This window comes from Heteronotia binoei, chromosome 21, assembly GCF_032191835.1.
Source record: "Heteronotia binoei isolate CCM8104 ecotype False Entrance Well chromosome 21, APGP_CSIRO_Hbin_v1, whole genome shotgun sequence".
Lineage (NCBI taxonomy): Eukaryota > Metazoa > Chordata > Lepidosauria > Squamata > Gekkonidae > Heteronotia > Heteronotia binoei.
This window is the reverse complement of record NC_083243.1, coordinates 6,688,712-6,708,315: the sequence shown is the minus strand read 5'-3', so window position 1 is coordinate 6,708,315 and position 19,604 is coordinate 6,688,712. Positions and strand designations below refer to the sequence as shown.

Sequence of the window (19,604 nt, the reverse complement as noted above, 5' to 3'; positions counted from 1 at the left end):
CCTATGGAGGTCACCCCTGCCCTATGGAGATATTTCCCATAGGAAATAATGGAGAATTGGTCCACGAGTATCCGGGGCTTTAAGGGAGAAGGACTGGGGGTTTTTTTAGGTAGAAGCACCAAATTTTCAGCATAGCATCCAGTGCCTCTTCCCCAAATACGCTCCAGGTTTCAAAAAGATTGGGCCAGGGGGTCCAATTCTATGAGCCCCCAAAGAAGGTGCCCCTATCCTTCATTGTTTCCAACGGAGGGAAGGCATTTAAAAAGGTGTGCAGTCCCTTTAATACAAAGCAGAGTTCAAGGCCGTTTTCTGAGCTGGGGCCGGTTTGTGAATAAAAAACAGAGCCTTTTGAGTCTAGTTGTAAATGTACTAAATGAGGTGTCATGAATCAGGGGTGGCCAACGGTCGCTCTCCAGATGTTTTTTGCCAACGACTCCCATCAGCCCCAGCCATTGGCCATGCTGGCTGGGGCTGATGGGAGTTGTAGGCAAAAAAAACATCTGGAGAGCTACCGTTGGCCACCCCTGTTATAGATTATTGGCGGAGGAAGAGTTTGGAGTTGCCTTCCCTTTGGAGTGTGGTTACATTGACTGGTCTCCATTGAAGAGCTTACCTTTGCTGGAAGACACTTCAAAGCAGAACATCAAGTCAACCACCTGTACATTGGAACTCTACTTTGCATTGCGTGTTTTTTGCAGAAGTATATTTGTATTGTGTATTGTTTGATATATATGTATTATTGTGAACGATGTAGAAATTTATACATTTGCAGCACATTGCATTTAGTGACTTTTGGTCACTATAACCCTTGGGAGCAGTTAGGCTCTTTAGCTTGGAGAAACGTCGACTGCGGGGTGACATGATAGAGGTTTACTCAAGGAGATTGTGAGCCGCTCTGAGACTCTTCGGAGTGGAGGGCGGGATATAAATCCAGCACTCTGTGTCACATAAGAACATAAGAGAAGCCATGTTGGATCAGGCCAATGGCCCCTCCAGTCCAACACTCTGTGTCTCATAAGAACATAAGAGAAGCCATGTTGGATCAGGCCAGTGGCCCATCCAGTCCAACACTCTGTGTCACATAAGAACATAAGAGAAGCCATGTTGGATCAGGCCAATGGCCCCTCCAGTCCAACACTCTGTGTCTCATAAGAACATAAGAGAAGCCATGTTGGATCAGGCCAATGGCCCCTCCAGTCCAACACTCTGTGTCTCATAAGAACATAAGAGAAGCCATGTTGGATCAGGCCAATGGCCCATCCAGTCCAACACTCTGCATCACATAAGAACATAAGAGAAGCCATGTTGGATCAGGCCAATGGCCCATCCAGTCCAACACTCTGTGTCACATAAGAACATAAGAGAAGCCATGTTGGATCAGGCCAGTGGCCCATCCAGCCCAACACTCTGTGTCACATAAGAACATAAGAGAAGCCATGTTGGATCAGGCCAGTGGCCCATCCAGCCCAACACTCTGTGTCACATAAGAACATAAGAGAAGCCATGTTGGATCAGGCCAGTGGCCCCTCCAGTCCAACACTCTGTGTCACATAAGAACATAAGAGAAGCCATGTTGGATCAGGCCAGTGGCCCCTCCAGTCCAACACTCTGTGTCACATAAGAACATAAGAGAAGCCATGTTGGATCAGGCCAATGGCCCATCCAGTCCAACACTCTGTGTCACATAAGAACATAAGAGAAGCCATGTTGGATCAGGCCAGTGGCCCATCCAGCCCAACACTCTGTGTCACATAAGAACATAAGAGAAGCCATGTTGGATCAGGCCAGTGGCCCATCCAGCCCAACACTCTGTGTCACATAAGAACATAAGAGAAGCCATGTTGGATCAGGCCAGTGGCCCCTCCAGTCCAACACTCTGTGTCTCATAAGAACATAAGAGAAGCCATGTTGGATCAGGCCAGTGGCCCATCCAGTCCAACACTCTGTGTCACATAAGAACATAAGAGAAGCCATGTTGGATCAGGCCAATGGCCCCTCCAGTCCAACACTCTGTGTCTCATAAGAACATAAGAGAAGCCATGTTGGATCAGGCCAATGGCCCCTCCAGTCCAACACTCTGTGTCTCATAAGAACATAAGAGAAGCCATGTTGGATCAGGCCAATGGCCCATCCAGTCCAACACTCTGCATCACATAAGAACATAAGAGAAGCCATGTTGGATCAGGCCAATGGCCCATCCAGTCCAACACTCTGTGTCACATAAGAACATAAGAGAAGCCATGTTGGATCAGGCCAGTGGCCCCTCCAGTCCAACACTCTGTGTCACATAAGAACATAAGAGAAGCCATGTTGGATCAGGCCAGTGGCCCCTCCAGTCCAACACTCTGTGTCACATAAGAACATAAGAGAAGCCATGATGGATCAGGCCAATGGCCCATCCAGTCCAACACTCTGTGTCACATAAGAACATAAGAGAAGCCATGTTGGATCAGGCCAGTGGCCCATCCAGCCCAACACTCTGTGTCACATAAGAACATAAGAGAAGCCATGTTGGATCAGGCCAGTGGCCCATCCAGCCCAACACTCTGTGTCACATAAGAACATAAGAGAAGCCATGTTGGATCAGGCCAGTGGCCCTTCCAGTCCAACACTCTGTGTCACATAAGAACATAAGAGAAGCCATGTTGGATCAGGCCAGTGGCCCCTCCAGTCCAACACTCTGTGTCACATAAGAACCTCACAGGGTGTCTGTTGTGGGGGAGGAAGGGAAAGGAGATTGTGAGCCGCTCTGAGACTCTTCGGAGTGGAGGGCGGGATATAAATCCAATATCTTCATCAACCTCACTGGGTGTCTGTTGTGGGGGAGGAAGGTAAAGGAGATTATGAGCCGCTCTGAGACTCTTCAGAGTGGAGGGCAGGATATAAATCCAATATGATCTTCTTCTTCTTGCTGGGGCAGGCCAGCAGCAGCGGGAAGGACCACGAAGCCTGAAAGGGCGGCCTCAGTGCTGCCTCCTCCCATCCCATTCAGGAAGTGGGGAAGAGGCAGCGGCAGCCTTCGTGGTCCTTCCCGCTGCTGCTGGCCTGCCCCGGCACTGACGGTGAGCGTGCTGCGTGGCTTTACCCGCCGATCAGCTGATCGTGGGAAGGGCGCCTTTAGATAGCCCGGGAGCGCGGCACTCGACCGCCCATTCCTGGGTGTTGAAATAGATCTGGTGGGGGAGGGAGGAAAAGGCTGGGGAGCAGGCAAACTAGACATTTGCCTAGGGGGGGAGCCCGAATTTGGCGCCCCCCCACCATGCCCCTGTATAAATCGATGGTGCGGTCTCATTTGGAGTACTGTGTGCAGTTCTGGTCACCGCACCTCAAAAAGGATATTATAGCATTGGAGAAAGTCCAGAAAAGGGCAACTAGAATGAGTAAAGGTCTGGAACACTTTCCCTATGAAGAAAGGTTGAAACGCTTGGGACTCTTTAGCTTGGAGAAACGTCGACTGCGGGGTGACATGATAGAGGTTTACAAGATAATGCATGGAATGGAGAAAGTAGAGAAAGAGGTACTTTTCTCCCTTTCTCACAATACAAGAACTCGTGGGCATTCGATGAAATTGCTGAGCAGTCAGGTTAAAACGGATAAAAGGAAGTACTTCTTCACCCAAAGGGTGATTAACATGTGGAATTCACTGCCACAGGAGGTGGTGGCGGCCACAAGCATGGCCACCTTCAAGAGGAGGTTAGATAAAAATATGGAGCAGAGGTCCATCAGTGGCTATTAGCCACAGTGTGTGTGTGTGTGTGTGTGTGTGTATACACAGTGTGTGTGTGCGTGTGTGTGTGTATATATATTTGGCCGCTGTGTGACACAGAATGTTGGACTGGATGAGCCATTGGCCTGATCTAACATGGCTTCTCTTATGTTCTTTTTTTTTTTAAGAATTTATTTTTAATTGATAAACATCTTATGTTCTTATGTTCAAGCCAGCACCATAGTCGACCACCTAGTTTGCCTAGTGAGCAAACCGGCCCTGGGCATGATGCCATAAAATCTACCCTCCAAACCTTCCCTTTTCTCCAGGGGAACTGATCTCTGTAGCCTGGAGATGTGCTGTAATTCTGAGGGCTCCTCAGGCCACACCCAGAGGCTGGCATCGCTATAAAATATCCCTCCTCTCCCCAAAGCTCACCCGCCTCAAACTCCACCCCCAGAAATCTCCAGATATTTCTCAATAGAGTTGGCAACCCAGTTCTCCTTCCAGAGCCACAACCGCCCTCGAAAAGGCCACCGGAACCGTAACTGTTGGAGCCCGGCCTGTCTCTGGGTAGGGAAATTCCTGGAGGTTTGGGGGTCTGGAGCGCGGGGAGGGCAGGATACGGCAGACGGACCTCAGCAGCATAAATCTGGGAGGACTCCGGGCCCTACCTGGAGGTTGGCAAGCCCCCTGGCATCCCCTCTCCCCCCTTCAAGGCCTCTCCTCACGACTGATTGGTCGCTGCTCCTCTGAGAGCAAAACTGCCATTCCTCCATCCATCCTTGGCTGTTGCTGTGGCAACGGTCGCCATGGCAATCCTCAGCCTCCCCCCCCCCCCACTTTCTTCCCAGGGCCTGTTGTGGTCTCTTCTAATCCATCGGAGTGGTTCTCTCGCTCCCTTCCCCCTCTCCCAGCAGTGAACTTGGGAGCTTTTCGGAGAGGGGTGGGCAGGAGAGGAGCCAGCCTTCCAGCTCTCTCTGGACTGGGGAGGGCCTGGCCATGTCCAAATTAGAGGGGGCCGTGGGGGGGGGTCCGTTTAGGGTCGCCAATCCCCAGTTGGGGGTAGGGGATCCCCCAGTTCAGAGGCCCTCCCCCCACTTCGGGGTTATCAGAAAGCAGGCAGGGAGGGGGAGAGGTGGAAATGTCTGCTGGGCACTCCATTTTACCCTACGGAGACCGATTCCCATAGGGTAAAATAGAGAATTGATCTGTGGGTTTCTGGGGCTCTGGGTGGCTGTTGGGTTTTTTTTAGATAGAGGCACCACACGTGCCTCAAAGCATCTGGGGAAAAGGTAAAGGTCGTCCCCTGTGCAAGCACCAGTCATTTCTGACTCTGGGGTGACGTCGCATCACGACGTTTTTCACGGCAGACTTTTGACGGGGTGGTTTGCCCTTGCCTTCCCCAGTCCTCTACGCTTTCCCCCCAGCAAGCTGGGGACTCATTTGACCAACCTCGGAAGGATGGGAGGCTGAGTCGACCTGGAGCCGGTGACCTGAACCCAGCTTCCACCGGGGATCGGACTCAGGTCATGAGCAGAGAGTTTGAATTGCAGCTTCACCACTCTGCGCCACGGGGCTCTGTATAGCATCTGGTGCCTCTCCTCAAAAGACCCTCCAAGTTTCAAAAAGTTTGGACCAGGAGGTCCAATTCTAGGAGCCCCCAAAGAAGGCGCCCCTCTCCTTCATTATTTCCAGCAGAGGGAAGCCAGTTCAAAGGCATGCGGTCCTTTTGAACATGAACATATGAACATATGAAGCTGCCTTATACTGAATCAGACCTTTGGTCCATCAAAGTCAGTCTTGTCTACTCAGATTGGCAGCGGCTCTCCAGGGTCTCAAGCTGAGGTTTTGCATGCCTACTTGCCGGGACCCTCTTTAGTTGGAGATGCTGGGGATCGAACCTGGGACCTTCTGCTTACCAAGCAGATGCTCTACCACTGAGCCACCGTCCCTCCCCTGACTGGCAGCAGCTCTCCAGGGTCTCAAGCTGAGGTTTTCATGCCTACTTGCCTAGACCCTTTTTAGTGGAGATGCCAGGGATTGAACCTGGGACCTTCTGCTTACCAAGCAGATGCTCTACCACTGAGCCACCGTCCCTCTCCTGACTGGCAGCAGCTCTCCAGGGTCTCAAGCTGAGGTTTTCACGCCTACTTGCCTAGACCCTTTTTAGTGGAGATGCCAGGGATTGAACCTGGGACCTTCTGCTTACCAAGCAGATGCTCTACCACTGAGCCACCGTCCCTCCCCGACGGTTTAAATGTGATGGCCAGAACTCCCTTTGGAGTTCAATGATGCTTGTCACAACCTTGCTCCTGGCTCCACCCCCAATGTCTCCTGGCTCCACCCCCAATGTCTCCTGGTTCCACTCCTAAAGTCCCCAGATATTTCTTGGACTTGGCAACGCTAGATTCTTCCAGAGAGCCATCCCAGGCAGTCCAGGTGTTTCCTCTGGCATAGGGTTAGCTTCTCTGCTTCTAGTCCAACCTCTAGCACAGGATCCACATTGCTGTCAGATGGCCACCTAGCCTCTGTTTAAAAACCTCCAAGGAAGGAGAGCCCACCACCTCCCGAGGAGGAAGCCTGTTTAGCCTGGAGGAATCGCTCTAATGGTCAGGAAGTTCTTCCTCATGTTGAGCCAGAAACTCTTTTGATTTAATTTCAACCCATTGGTTCTGGTCCTACCTTCTGGGGCCAAAGAAAACATTTCCACACCATCCTCTTTAGGACAGCCCTTCAAGTACTTGAAGATGGTGATCATATCACCTCTCAGCCGTCTCCTCTCCAGGCTAAACATGCCCAGATCCTTCAACCTTTCCTCATAGAACTTGGTCTCCAGACCCTTCACCATCTTCGTCGCCCTCCTCTGGACCTGTTCCAGCTTGTCTATATCCTTCTTAAAATGTGGTGCCCAAAACTGAATCCAATACTCCAGATGAGGCCTTACCAGACATCCACCAGTTCCTCCCACTACCTTGATTTATAGGATCATAGAATGTTAGAGTTGGAAGGGACCTCCAGGGTCATCTAGTCCAACCCCCTGCACAATGCAGGAAACTCACGAATACCTCCCCCTCAATTCACAGGATCCTCATTGCTGTCAGATGGCCCTCTAGCCTCTGTTTAAAAACCTCTAAGGAAGGAGAGCCCACCATCTCCCGAGGAAGCCTGTTCCACTGAGGAATCGGTCTAATGGTCAAGAAGTTCTACCTCATGTTGCGCCAGAAACCCTTTTGATTTAATTTCAACCCACTGGTTCTGGTCCTTCCTTCTGGGGGCACAGAAAACAATTCCACCCCATCCTCTATAGGACAGCCCTTCAAGTACTTGAAGATGGTGATCCTATCACCTCTCAGCTGTCTCCTCTCCAGGCTAAACATCCCCAGCCTTTCCTCATAGGACTCGGTCTCCAGACCCCTCACCATCTTCGTCACCCTCCTCTGGACCCGTTCCAGCTTGTCTAGATCCTTCTTAAAATGTGGTACCCAAAACTGAACACAATACTCCAGGTGCAGTCTTACCAGACGTATACCAGTTCCTCCTACTACCTTGATTTATAGGATCATAGAATCCTAGAGTTGGAAGGGATCTCTAGGATCATCTAATCCAATTGTCTGCACAATGCAGGGAACTCACAAACACCTCCCCCTCAATTCACAGGATCTTCATTGCTGTCAGATGGCCATCTAGCCTCTGTTGAAAAACCTCCAAGGAAGGAGAGCCTACCACCTCCCAAGGAGGAAGCCTGTTGAGGATTCGCTCTAACCGTCATAGAATCATAGAATCCTAGAGCTGGAAAGGATCTCCAGGGTCATCTAATCCAATTGCCTGCACAATGTAGGAAACTCACAAACACCTCCCCCTCAATTCACAGGATCTTCATCGCTGTCAGATGGCCATCTAGCCTCTGTTTAAAAACCTCCAAGGAAGGAGAGCCCACCACCTCCCGAGGAAGCCTGTTCCACTGAGGAACCGCTCTAACGGTCAGGAAGTTCTTCCTAATGTTGAGCAGGAAACTCTTTTGCTTTAATTTCAACCCACTGGTTCCGGTCCTACCTTCCGGGGCCACAGAAAACAATTCCAGACCATCTTCTATATGACAGCCCTTCACTGAAGATGGTGATCATATCACCTCCCAGCCGCCTCTTCTCCAGGCTAAACATCCCCAGCTCCTTCAACCTTTCCTCATAGGACTCCGTCTCCAGACCCCTCACCATCTTCGTCGCCCTCCTCTGGACCCCTTCCAGCTTGTCTAGATCCTTCTTAAAATGTGGTGCCCCAAACTGAACCCAAGACTCCAGGCGAGGTCTCACCAGAGCAGAGTAAAGCGATACCATCACTTCACATGATCTGGACACGACACTTCTGTTGATAAAGCCCAGAATTGCATGCGCAGTATTGATTTCCCCAGCGGAGGCCGTCGCAGGCTCACCTTCAGCTTGTGCTCGTGCTCCTTGTTGACCCGCGTGAGCAGCTGGGCTTTCCTCCGGTTGAGAGCGTCGATCAAGGCGTCGCACTGAGCCACCAGGCAGGCTTCGAACTCCACGCTGTTCTCCTGCAGGGCGGGAAGATCCCCATCAGCAGGCCTCGGATTCAGCAGGAGCTGACAGGAGCGCAACCTTTCTGACGCCCCCCCCCCCTCCTCCTCCCCGCCTACCCTGTCCATTGAATAGGGGCTGCAGCTGCACAACAATCCCTGCATTAGGAGAGCGGGCAGCCAGCCAGCCACCAGGGGCTTTGCCACGGCCTGAGCAGTCCTCAATAACCCCTGGGGAAGGTCGTGCCACCCTTTCTCCACTTCTTATGTGATTTTGGGCTGGGAGGGCAGGAGAACCCCAGGAGAGCCCCAGGTGAGCGAGGCCTGCTTGGGCTGGCTGGATCTCTAGCCAGCCCAAGCAGGCCTCACTCACCCAGGGCTCTCCTTTCTTCCATTGGGTTGCTTTTGGCTGGGAGCAGCATATGCTAATGAGTTATGCTGATAAGCTCTGCCACCTGTTTTTCTACAAAACGACCCCTGCCCATCAGTCACCACAACAGAGAGGCCTGCAGCGCCTCCCGTCATACCGTCTCACTTGGGAAGATGAGCCACGGAGGTATGATCTCACCTATCCCCACCTCCGCTTCATGTTCTTATTCCCCAGATGCCCATTTCACAGACTTGGAGCCGGGGGAGCTAATGGAGCTGGCTTGGCTCGCCCAAGAAAGAGAAGATAATTTATCCCACACGGCCAACAACAGGGCAGAGAGGATGAGGCCTTCATGAGAACATCAGAAGAACCCTGCTGGATCAGACCAGTGAGGGTCCATCTAGTCCAGCATCCTGTCTCACACAGAGGCCAACTACCGTAGTTCCTCTGGAGGGCCAACAACAGGGCAGAGAGGCTGAGGCCTTCATGAGAACATCAGAAGAGCCCTGCTGGATCAGACCAGTGAGGGTCCATCTAGTCCAACATCCTGTCTCACACAGTGGTCAACTAGTTCCTCTGGAGGGCCAACAGCAGAGCAGAGAGGCCGAGGCCTTCATAAGAACATCAGAAGAGTCCTGCTGGATCAGACCAGTGAGGGTCCATCTAGTCCAGCATACTTCTTTGGAGGGCCAACAACAGGTAAGACAGGATGAGGCCTTCATGGGAACATCAGAAAAACCCTGCTGGATCAGACGAGGGAGAGTCCATCTAGTCCAAAATGCTGTCTCACATAGTGGCCAACTACCGTAGTTCCTCTGGAGGGCCAACAACAGGGCAGAGAGGCTGAGGCCTTCATAAGAACATCAGAAGAGCCCTGCTGGATCAGACCAGTGAGGGTCCATCTAGTCCAGCATCCTGTCTCACACAGTGGCCAACTAGTTCCTGTGGACGGCCAACCACAAGGCAGAAAGGCCAAGGCCTTTATAAGAACATCAGAAGAGCCCTGCTAGATCAGACCAATGGTCCATCTAGTCCATCCTCCTGTCTCAAACACTGACCAACCAGTTCCTCTGGAGGACCAACAACAGGGCATAGAGGCCGAGGCCTTCATAAGAACCTCAGAAGAGCCCTGCTATATCAGACCAGTGAGGGTCCATCAAGTCCAGCATCCTGTCTCAAACACTGGCTAACCAGTTCCTCTGGAGGATCAACAAGAGGGCAGAGAGGCTGAGGCCATACGGACCCACCAGTCTTTAAAATATATTCTAGAGAACGTTGTGGTTAGGCCACAGAGTTTGGAGCGAATGTTATAGCCCGGGGTGGCCAAACTTGCTTAACGCAAGAGACACACAGAATAAATGTCAGATGTTTGAGAGCCGCAAGACAGGAAAATAGATGGGGAGAGAGGTCGAAAGAAAGCAACTTTAAATGCATACTCCTAGTTGCCAGCTGGCTTGGCTTGGAGAAGCTATTTAAGGAAAAAAATGCCTTCTCCAAGTTGGCTGACGGGGCAGTGGGGGCTTTGAGAGCCACGTAATATGTGTGAAAGAGCCGCAGTTCGGCCACCCCTGGTTCACGCTCCAGCGCTGCCATTTCCTCCAGAGGAACAGATCTCTGTAATCTGGAGAGGAGTTGTAATTCCAGAACTCCAGGTCCCACCTGGAAGATGGCAACTCTGCCCTGTTCTTGTGGCTGCCAGAGTCTCATGTGTGTTGGCTCCTGATTAGGAGAGGGAAGATTCCCCTGCCTGCCCACCATGCTTCAGAGGATACTACTGAAAGGAAAACGGACATCACTGGTGGGGCCGGTCATGCCCTACCTGGATTTGCTGCACCATGTTCCGCAGCTGCACTAGGAACTCTTTGGCTTCCTTTGCTCTGTCCGACAATCCGTTCAGGGCCTGGGACAACTGGCTCTGTAGGCAGGAAAGAAAGAGAATTAGTGGATGCAAATACACTCTGCACATTCTCAGAGGACCCTTAGATTGGGGGGGGGGGGTTTGCAACATTGCAAAACTGAACAGAGGCACTGCGAAGAAGAATTGCAGATTTATTTCCCGCTCTTCTCTCTGAGTCAGTGTCTCAGAGTGGCTTACAATCTCCTCTACCTTCCTCCCCCACAACAGACACCGTGTGAGGTGGGTGGGGCTGAGAGGGCTCTCACAGCAGCTGTCCTTTCAAGGACAGGGTCTCAGAGCGGCCTACAATCTCCTCTACCTTCCTCCCCCACAACAGACACCCTGTGAGGTGGGTGGGGCTGGAGAGGGCTCTCCAGCAGCTGCCCGTTCAAGGACAGAGTCTCAGAGCAGCCTACAATCTCCTCTACCTTCCTCCCCCACAACAGACACCCTGTGAGGTGGCTGGGGCTGGAGAGGGCTCTCACAGCAGCTGCCCTTTCAAGGACAGAGTCTCAGAGCAGCCTACAATCTCCTTTCCCTTCCTCCCCCACAACAGACACCCTGTGAGGTGGGTGGGGCTGAGAGAGCTCTCACAGCAGCTGCCCTTTCAAGGACAACCTCTGCCAGAGCTATGGCTGACCCAAGGCCATTCCAGCAGCTGCCAATGGAGGAGTGGGGAATCAAACCTCGTTCTCCCAGATAAGAGTCCACGCACTTCACCACGACACCAAACTGATTACTGAGCGAAGGCTTAGGCTCAGATTAAGGGCTGCAAATTAAGAAAGACGTAGATTTTCAGGTTCGGAAGGTGGTCCACTGCTCCTAGGGTTGCCACCTCTGGGTTTGGGGAATTCCTGGAGATTTGGGGAGGAACCTGGAGAAAGAGGGGATTAAGGAGGAGAGGGATTTCAGAGGTCTATTAATACCACGGAGTCCACCCTCCGAAGCAGCCGGGGGAACTGCTCTTTGCAGTCTGGAGTCTGCGGGGTGACATGATAAGAGGATTACAAGATTATGCATGGGATCGAGAACATAGAGAAAGAAGTCCTTTTCTCCCTTTCTCACAATACAAGAACTTGTGGGCATTCAATGAAATTGCTGAGCAGTCGGGTTAGAATGGATAAAAGGAAGTCCTTCTTCACCCAAAGGGTGATTAACATGTGGAATTCACTGCCACAGGAGGTGGTGGCGGCTACAAGCATAGACAGCTTCAAGAGGGGATTGTATAAGCATATGGAGTAGAGGTACATCAGTGGCTCTTAGTCGCAACTTATTGTTGGAACTTTTTTTCTGGGGAAGTGATGCTTTCTATTCTTGGTGCTTGGGGGGCACAGTGGAAGGGCTTCTGGCCCCACTGGTGGACCTCCTGATGGCACTTGGGGGAGAGCCAGTTTGGTGTAGTGGTTAAGTGTGCGGACTCTTATCTGGGAGAACCGGGTTTGATTCCCCACTCCTCCACTTGCACCTGCTGGCATGGCCTTGGGTCAGCCATAGCTCTGGCAGAGGTTGTCCTTGAAAGGGCAGCTGCTGTGAGAGCCCTCTCCAGCCCCACCCACCTCACAGGGTGTTTGTTGTGGGGGAGGAAGGTAAAGGAGATTGTGAGCCGCTCTGAGACTCTTCGGAGTGGAGGGCGGGATATAAATCCAATATCTTCTTCTTCTTCTTCTTCTTTGGCCAGTGTGTGACACAGAGTGTTGGACTGGATGAGCCATTGGCCTGATCCAACTTGGCTTCTCTTATGTCCTTATGTGACACAGAGTGTTGGACTGGATGGGCCAACACTCTGTGTCACACAGTGGCCAAATATATATAGCCACACACACTGTGGCTAATAGCCATTGATGGACCTCTGCTCCATATTTTTATCTAACCCCCTTTTGAAACTGGCTATGCTTGTAGCCGCCACCATCTCCTGCGGCAGTGAATTCCACGTGTTAATCACCCTTTGGGTGAAGAAGTACTTCCTTATATCCGTTTTAACCTGACTGCTCAGCAATTTCATCGAATGCCCACGAGTTCTCGTATTGTGAGAAAGGGAGAAAAGTACTTCTTTCTCTACTTTCTCCATCCCATGCATTATCTTGTAAACCTCTATCATGTCACCCCGCAGTCGACGTTTCTCCAAGCTAAAGAGCCCTAAGCATTTTAACCTTTCTTCATAGGGAAAGTGTTCCAAACCATTACATCACGTGATCTGGACACTAGACTTCTGTTCATACAGCCCAAGATTGCATTTGCCTTTTTGACTTCTTTCTCTACCTTCTCTATCCCATGAAGAAGAAGAAGAAGAAGAATTGCAGATTTATACTCTGTCCTTCTCTCTGAATCAGAGTCTCAGAGCGGCTTACAATCTCCTTTACTTCCCACCCCCCCCAAAAAAACAGACATCCTGTGAGGTGGGTGGGGCTGAGGGAGCTCTCACAGCAGCTGCCCTTTCAAGGACAACCTCTGCCAGAGCTATGGCTGACCCAAGACCATTCCAGCAGCTGCAAGTGGAAGAGTGGGGAATCAAACCCGGTTCTCCCAGATAAGAGCACTTAACCACTACACCAGGGGTGGCCAACAGTAGCTCTCCAGATGTTTTTTGCCTACAACTCCCATCAGCCCCAGCCAGCATGGCCAATGGCTGGGGCTGATGGGAGTTGCAGGCAAAAAACATCTGGAGAGCTACCATTGGCCACCCCTGCACTACACCAAACTGGCTCCTGAGCTTGGTGGGCCAAAAGGTCTCATTCAATATAAGCCTGCTTCCTGTGTGTGTTCATCATGCGTGGAGTCTTCTTTGGAGAGAGGGCCCTGCTCAGTGACAGCGCCTTTGCCCGGCCCGCAGAAGGTCCCAGGTTCAATCCCCGGCATCCCCAGTTAAAACAGCAACAGGCAGGAGGTGATGGGAAAGACCTCAGCCTGAGACCCTGGAGAGCCATGAAGTGGGGCTGTAGCTCAGTGGCAGAGCATCTGCCTGGCATGCAGGAGGTCCCAGGTTCAATCCCCAGCACCTCATAAGAACATAAGAGAAGCCATGTTGGATCAGGCCAACGGCCCATCCAGTCCAACACTCTGTGTCACACAGTGGCAAAAAAAATTATATATACACTCTCTCTCTCTCTCTCTCTCTCTCTCTCTCTCTCTCGGCTTGACTTCGCGAACGAAGATTTAAGAAGGGTGCAGTAGTCCACGTCTGCTGCAGGCTCGTTGGTGGCTGACAAGACCAATGCGGGACAGGCAGATCCGGCCACAGTGGCTGTGGCTAATAGCCACTAATAGCCACCTCCAATTAGAAGGACCAGGTAGTAGGTGATGGGAAAGACCTCCAACTGAAACCCTGGAGACTCATGAAGTGGGGCTGTCACTCAGTGGCAGAGCATCTGCCTGGCATGCAGGAGGTCCCAGGTTCAATCCCCAGCATCTCCAGTTAAAGGGACCAGGCAGGAGGGGATGGGAAAGACCTCAGCCTGAGACCCTGGAGAGTCATGAAGTGGGGCGGTAGCTCAGTGGCAGAGCATCTGCTTGGCATGCAGGAGATCTCAGGTTCAATCCCTGGCATCCCCAGTTAAAACAGCACCAGGCAGGTGGTGATGGGAAAGACCTCAGCCTGAGACCCTGGAGAGCCGCTGCCAGCCTGAGTAGACAACATCATTCTTGGTGGACTCAAAGGTCTGATCAGCGTTAAGGCAGCTTCAGGCATTCATACATTCAACCGGGCGCGATCGTGTGCTTTGAGAGAGAGCAGGCAATCCTCACGCTTGTTCAGACAGCGACTTCATTCAGGCAGGAAGCTGTTTTCAGCAACTGAAGACGTTCCTTCCAAGCGACTCTGTCTCCATGGAGACAGGACCGGCATGAAGGGTGAAGGGAAGAAGACCTGGCCAGGGCTTCCCTATCAGGACGGCTGACTTGACTCCCGTTAATAGCTTCTTGCTGTCTGTTTGCCTCCAATCCCTCACATCAATCTTCCTTCCTCGTCGCCCCCCAAGCCCCACCCTTATCAGCACCGAGGCATTTCAGGAATCGGAATCAGCTCTTCGACTTTGCGTAAGGCACTGGAAGCCATTGACGGCATGGATGCAAATGCTGGGAAAGTACTGCAGGAATGGAATGCACACACACACAAAAATCCTGCTAATAATTACAAAAAAACTTTCAGTTATTCATTATTCTTAAAGGATGTATTGGGGGTGTCAAACAGGTGACCCTGGGGCCAAATCAGGCTCTCGGAGGGCTCCTATCAGGCCCCCGAGCAACTGGCTGCCATCTGCTTCCTTCTTTCTCTCTGTCTTGCTTCCTTCCGAGAGCCAGTTTGGTGTAGTGATTAAGTGTGCGGACTCTTATCTGGGAGAACCTGCCACTCTCCACCCTGAGCTGGCAGTCTGGTGTAGTGGTTAAGCGTGCGGACTCTTATCTGGGAGAACCGGGTTCGATTCCCCACTCCTCCGCTTGCACCTGCTGGAATGGCCTTGGGTCAGTCAGACCTCTCGCAGGGGTTGCCCTTGAGAGGGCAGCTGCTGTGAGAGCCCTCTCGGCCCCACCCACCTCACATGGTGTCTGTTGTGGGGGGGGAGAAGATAAAGGAGATTGTGAGCCGTTCTGAGTCTCTGTCCTTGAAAGGGCAGCTGCTGTGAGAGCCCTCTCAGCCCCCCCCCCACCTCACAGGGTGCCTGTTGTGGGGGAGGAAGGGAAAGGAGATTGTAAGCCGCTCTGAGACTCTGTCCTTGAAAGGGCAGCTGCTGTGAGAGCCCTCTCCAGCCCCACCCACCTCACAGGGTGTCTGTTGTGGGGGAGGAAGGGAAAGGAGATTGTGAGCCCCTCTCTGTCCTTGAAAGGGCAGCTGCTGGGAGAGTCCTCTCCAGCCCCACCCACCTCACAGGGCGTCTGTTGTGGGGGAGGAAGGGAAAGGAGATTGTGAGCCGCTCTGAGACTCTGAGATTTGGAGTGGAGGGCGGGATATAAATCCAATATCTTCATCTTCTTCTTCATCATCATCTGAGCTTCAGGATGCCTGAGGGGAGAGGGGAACAGGAGATCCTCCAAAGCGGGGGATCCCCTGGCCCTACCTGGGGATTGGCAACCCTATCATCTCTCCTTTGCTCTCCTCAAAATACACAGCCAGGCATTCTCTCCTCTGCTGGGAGGCGTCCGTCAATCAAGTGCGGTTTAATTAAAGCTACATTGCCAGGGTAGCAAGGCCACCGGTGGAATCCGTGGGGGGAGGATTTGTATGAACACGAAGAACTGAGCAAATGCCAGGCGCAGGGAGGGGCCTGTGCCCACAATGCAGCCCGCTCGGTATGGCTTTCCTCCAAGACCAGAAGGGTTGTCTCTTGGTCATGCTCAGCTTCCTGTCCCCAGTGCTCCACTGGATGCTCCTTGGGTTGGCCTCCCCCTCTTTGGAAAGGCATGCCCGGGGTGCGGTTACTGCAGCATTTGTGGCTGGCCCCCCCTCGGTGCAGGGTGGTGTGGGGAATTGAGTTCCCAGCCTTCAGGTGAGGTCAGGAGATCTCCCAGAATTGCAACTGAACTCCAAACAATAGATCGGGTCCCCTAAAGCGCATAAGAACATAAGAGAAGCCATGCTGGATCTGGCCAATGGCCCCTCCAGTCCAACACTCTGTGTCACATAAGAACATAAGAGAAGCCCTGTTGGATCAAGCCAATGGCCTATCCAGTCCAACACTCTGTCACATAAGAACAGAAGAGAAGCCATGTTAGATCAGGCCAGTGGCCCCTCCAGTCCAACACTCTGAGTCACATAAGAACATAAGAGAAGCCATGTTGGATCAGGCCAGTGGCCCCTCCAGTCCAACACTCTGTGTCACATAAGAACATAAGAGAAGCCATGTTGGATCAGGCCAGTGGCCCCTCCAGTCCAACACTCTGTGTCACATAAGAACATAAGAGAAGCCATATTGGATCAGGCCAGTGGTCCGTCCAGTCCAACATTCTGAGTCACACAGAAGCCAAAAAAAATAGGTGCCATCAAGAGGCCCACCAGCAGGGCAGGAACTTCAGCAGCCCTCCCACTATTGCCCCCCAAGCACCAAAAATCTAAACCATCACTATCCCAGTCATAAGAACAAAAGAGAAGCCATATTGGATCAGGCCAATGGTCCACCCAGTCCAACAATCTGTGTCACATAAGAACATAAGAGAAGCCATGTTGGATCAGGCCAGTGGTCCGTCCAGTCCAACATTCTGTGTCTCATAAGAACATCAGAGAAGCCATGTTGGATCAGGCCAGTGGTCCGTCCAGTCCAACATTCTGTGTCACATAAGAACATAAGAGAAGCCCTGTTGGATCAGGCCAATGGCCCACCCAGTCCAACACTCTGTGTTTCATAAGAACATAAGAGAAGCCCTGTTGGATCAGGCCAGTGGCCCCTCCAGTCCAACACTCTGTGTTTCATAAGAACATAAGAGAAGCCATGTTGGATCAGACCAGTGGCCCATCCAGTCCAACACTCTGTGTCACATAAGAACATAAGAGAAGCCATGCTGGATCAGGCCAGTGGCCCATCCAGTCCAACACTCTGTGTCACATAAGAACATAAGAGAAGCCATGCTGGATCAGGCCAGTGGCCCATCCGGCCCGACACTCTGTGTCACACAGTAACCAAAAAAACTAGGTGCCATCAAGAGGCCCACCAGCAGGGCAAGAACTTCAGCAGTCCTCCCACTATTGCCCCCCAAGCACCAAAAATCTAAACCATCACTACCCCAGTCATAAGAACATAAGAGAAGCCATATTGGATCAGGCCAATGGTCCACCCAGTCCAACATTCTGTGTCACACAGTAGCCAAAAAAACCAGGCGCCCTCAGGAGGTCCATCAGTGGGGCCAGGACACTAGAAGCCCTCCCACTCTTCCTGCACTCCCCAAGCACCAAGAATACAGAACATCACTGCCCCGGACATAAGAACATAACGGAAGCCATGTAGGATCAGGCCAATGGCCCATCCAGTCCAATACTCTGTGTCACATAAGAACATAAGAGAAGCCATGTTGGATCAGGCCAATGGCCCATCTAGTCCAACACTGTGTCACACAGTAGCCAGAAAAACCAGGCACCATCAGGAGGTCCACCAGTGGGGCCAGGACACTAGAAGCCCTCCCACTGTGTCCTCCCCAAGCACCAAGAATACAGAGCATCACTTGCCCCAGACAGAGAGGGCAAGCATGTGAACACAGAAAGCTGCCTTCTAGTGAATCAGACCCTGACTCCATCAAGGTCAGTCTCGTCTACTCAGACCGGCATGGGTCTCAGACCTCCAGGGTCTCAGGCGGAGGTCTTTTCCATCACCTCCTGCCTGGTCCCTTTAACTGGAGAAGCCGGGGATTGAACCTGGGACCTTCTGCATGCCAAGCAGATGCTCTGCCACTGAGCTACAGCCCCACTTCATGACTCTCCAGGGTCTCAGTCTGAGGTCTTTCCCATCACCTCTTGCCCGGTCCCTTTAACTGGAGAAGCCGGGGATTGAACCTGGGACCTCCTGCATGCCGGGCAGATGCTCTGCAATTGAGCTACAGCCCAACTTCATGTCTCTCCAGGATCTCAGGCTGAGGTCTTTCCCATCACCTCCTGCCTGGTCCCTTTAACTGGAGATGCCGGGGATCGAGCCTGGGACCTTCTGCATGCCAAACAAATGCTCTACCACTGAGCCACCGCCTGTTCCCCTCTCCCCTCAGGCATCCTGAAGCTCAGGGTGGAGAGTGGCAGGTTCCTAATAAAACTTCCCATGCAGCTTCTAGAGTTGCCAACTTTAGGCTGGGAAATTCCCTGGAGGTTTGGGGGTGGAGTCTGGGGAGGGCAGGGTTCGGGGATGGGAGCGGCCTTAGTGGGGCACAATGCCATACAGCCCACACTCCAAAGCAGCCATTCCCCCCTAGGGGAATGGAGCTCGGTTGTCAAGAGATCTGTTGCAACAGTGAGAGATCTCCAGGTGCCACCAGGAGATTGGCAACCCTACTGGGAAGGCGGAGTTCGTGGATGGGAAAGATCTTATCGCAGCTTTTGGGATGAAGGTCAGTCCACTCTCCAAAGCAGCCATTTATTTTTTGTCTGCTGTGGGTCTATGGTTGCCAAGTCCAATTCAAGAAATATCCGGGGACTTTGGGGGTGGAGCCAGGAGTCTTTGGGGGTGGAGCCAGGAGAAATTGGGGTGGAGCCAAATGCAAGAGTGTGACAAGCGTAACTGAACTCCAAGGGCGTTCTGGCCATCACATTTAAAGGGACCGCACACCTTTTAAATCAGGGGTGGGGAACCTTTTTTCTGCCAAGGGCCATATGGATATTTATAACATCATCCCCCCCCCCCCCCCGCTTTCTGATGACCCTGCAGTGGGGGGGAGGGCCTCCAAACCGGGGGATCCCCTGCCCCCACCTGGGGATTGGCAACCCTCTGGGGGTCTGACCTCTTTCACCTGCTCGAGCCCTGCGGCACCCTTAAAACCCTGTTTCATTCAGTCAAAGAAGCTGATCCTAAAGGTGCTCCAAGTTTCATCCGGCTGCTTCAGACCCAGACAGTGACCCACCCGCATCTATTGGGAGCGTGGTTGTAATTCCAGGTGGTCTCCAGGTCCCACCTGGAGGCCGTCAGCCCTGTCGTCTGGATGGCGTTGCGGGGTGGGAAGGCAGCAGGGAGTGAAGCAAAGCTCTCGAGGAGTCCCCCAGGGGGCGGCTACTTTTGGCAGAAACCTCCAGAGCAGGGGGGGGGGCAAACTTGCTTAACATAAAAACCACGTAAAATAAAGGTCGGATGTGTCAAGTCTGCTTAAAATCTCTGGTCAAGTCTGTGCCTAAACTTTGGTTCAGGGGGAAAGCACCCTGGGTAAAGCCATACTGTATTCCATTGCTGCTAGCTTGAACTATCCTCCCTCCCCCCCCCCCTCTCCTTTCCTTTGTTATGTAGCATCGCTTTGAAATGGGAATGTGTGAAGCAGTTTATCGGGCCTTCTCAGGCTGGGCATCGGGGGAGGTTGGAGCCAAGAGAGGCCTGAGAAAGAAATTGTAACATCAATGTGTGAATGTACCCTGCATAGTACCCCTCCCTCAAGAATCCCTTTGAAGTGTACCTTATATGATTGCATTCTACTGCATGAT

General features: G+C 52.2%; 1 protein-coding gene across 9 annotated transcripts in view; it reads right to left on the bottom strand.

Moving 5' to 3' along the window:
- TRIM9 (tripartite motif containing 9) overlaps nucleotides 1-19,604 on the bottom strand; it is a 116,000-nt gene that overhangs the window by 64,187 nt on the left and 32,209 nt on the right. For all 9 annotated transcript variants that reach the window (XM_060261168.1, XM_060261160.1, XM_060261162.1 and 6 more), the window contains exons 2-3: nucleotides 10,433-10,528; nucleotides 8,139-8,261 (exon numbers count right to left, since the gene is read on the bottom strand). In XM_060261168.1, coding sequence (XP_060117151.1) covers nucleotides 8,139-8,261; nucleotides 10,433-10,528 — 219 coding nt within the window. The remainder of the gene's footprint in view (nucleotides 1-8,138; nucleotides 8,262-10,432; nucleotides 10,529-19,604) is intronic.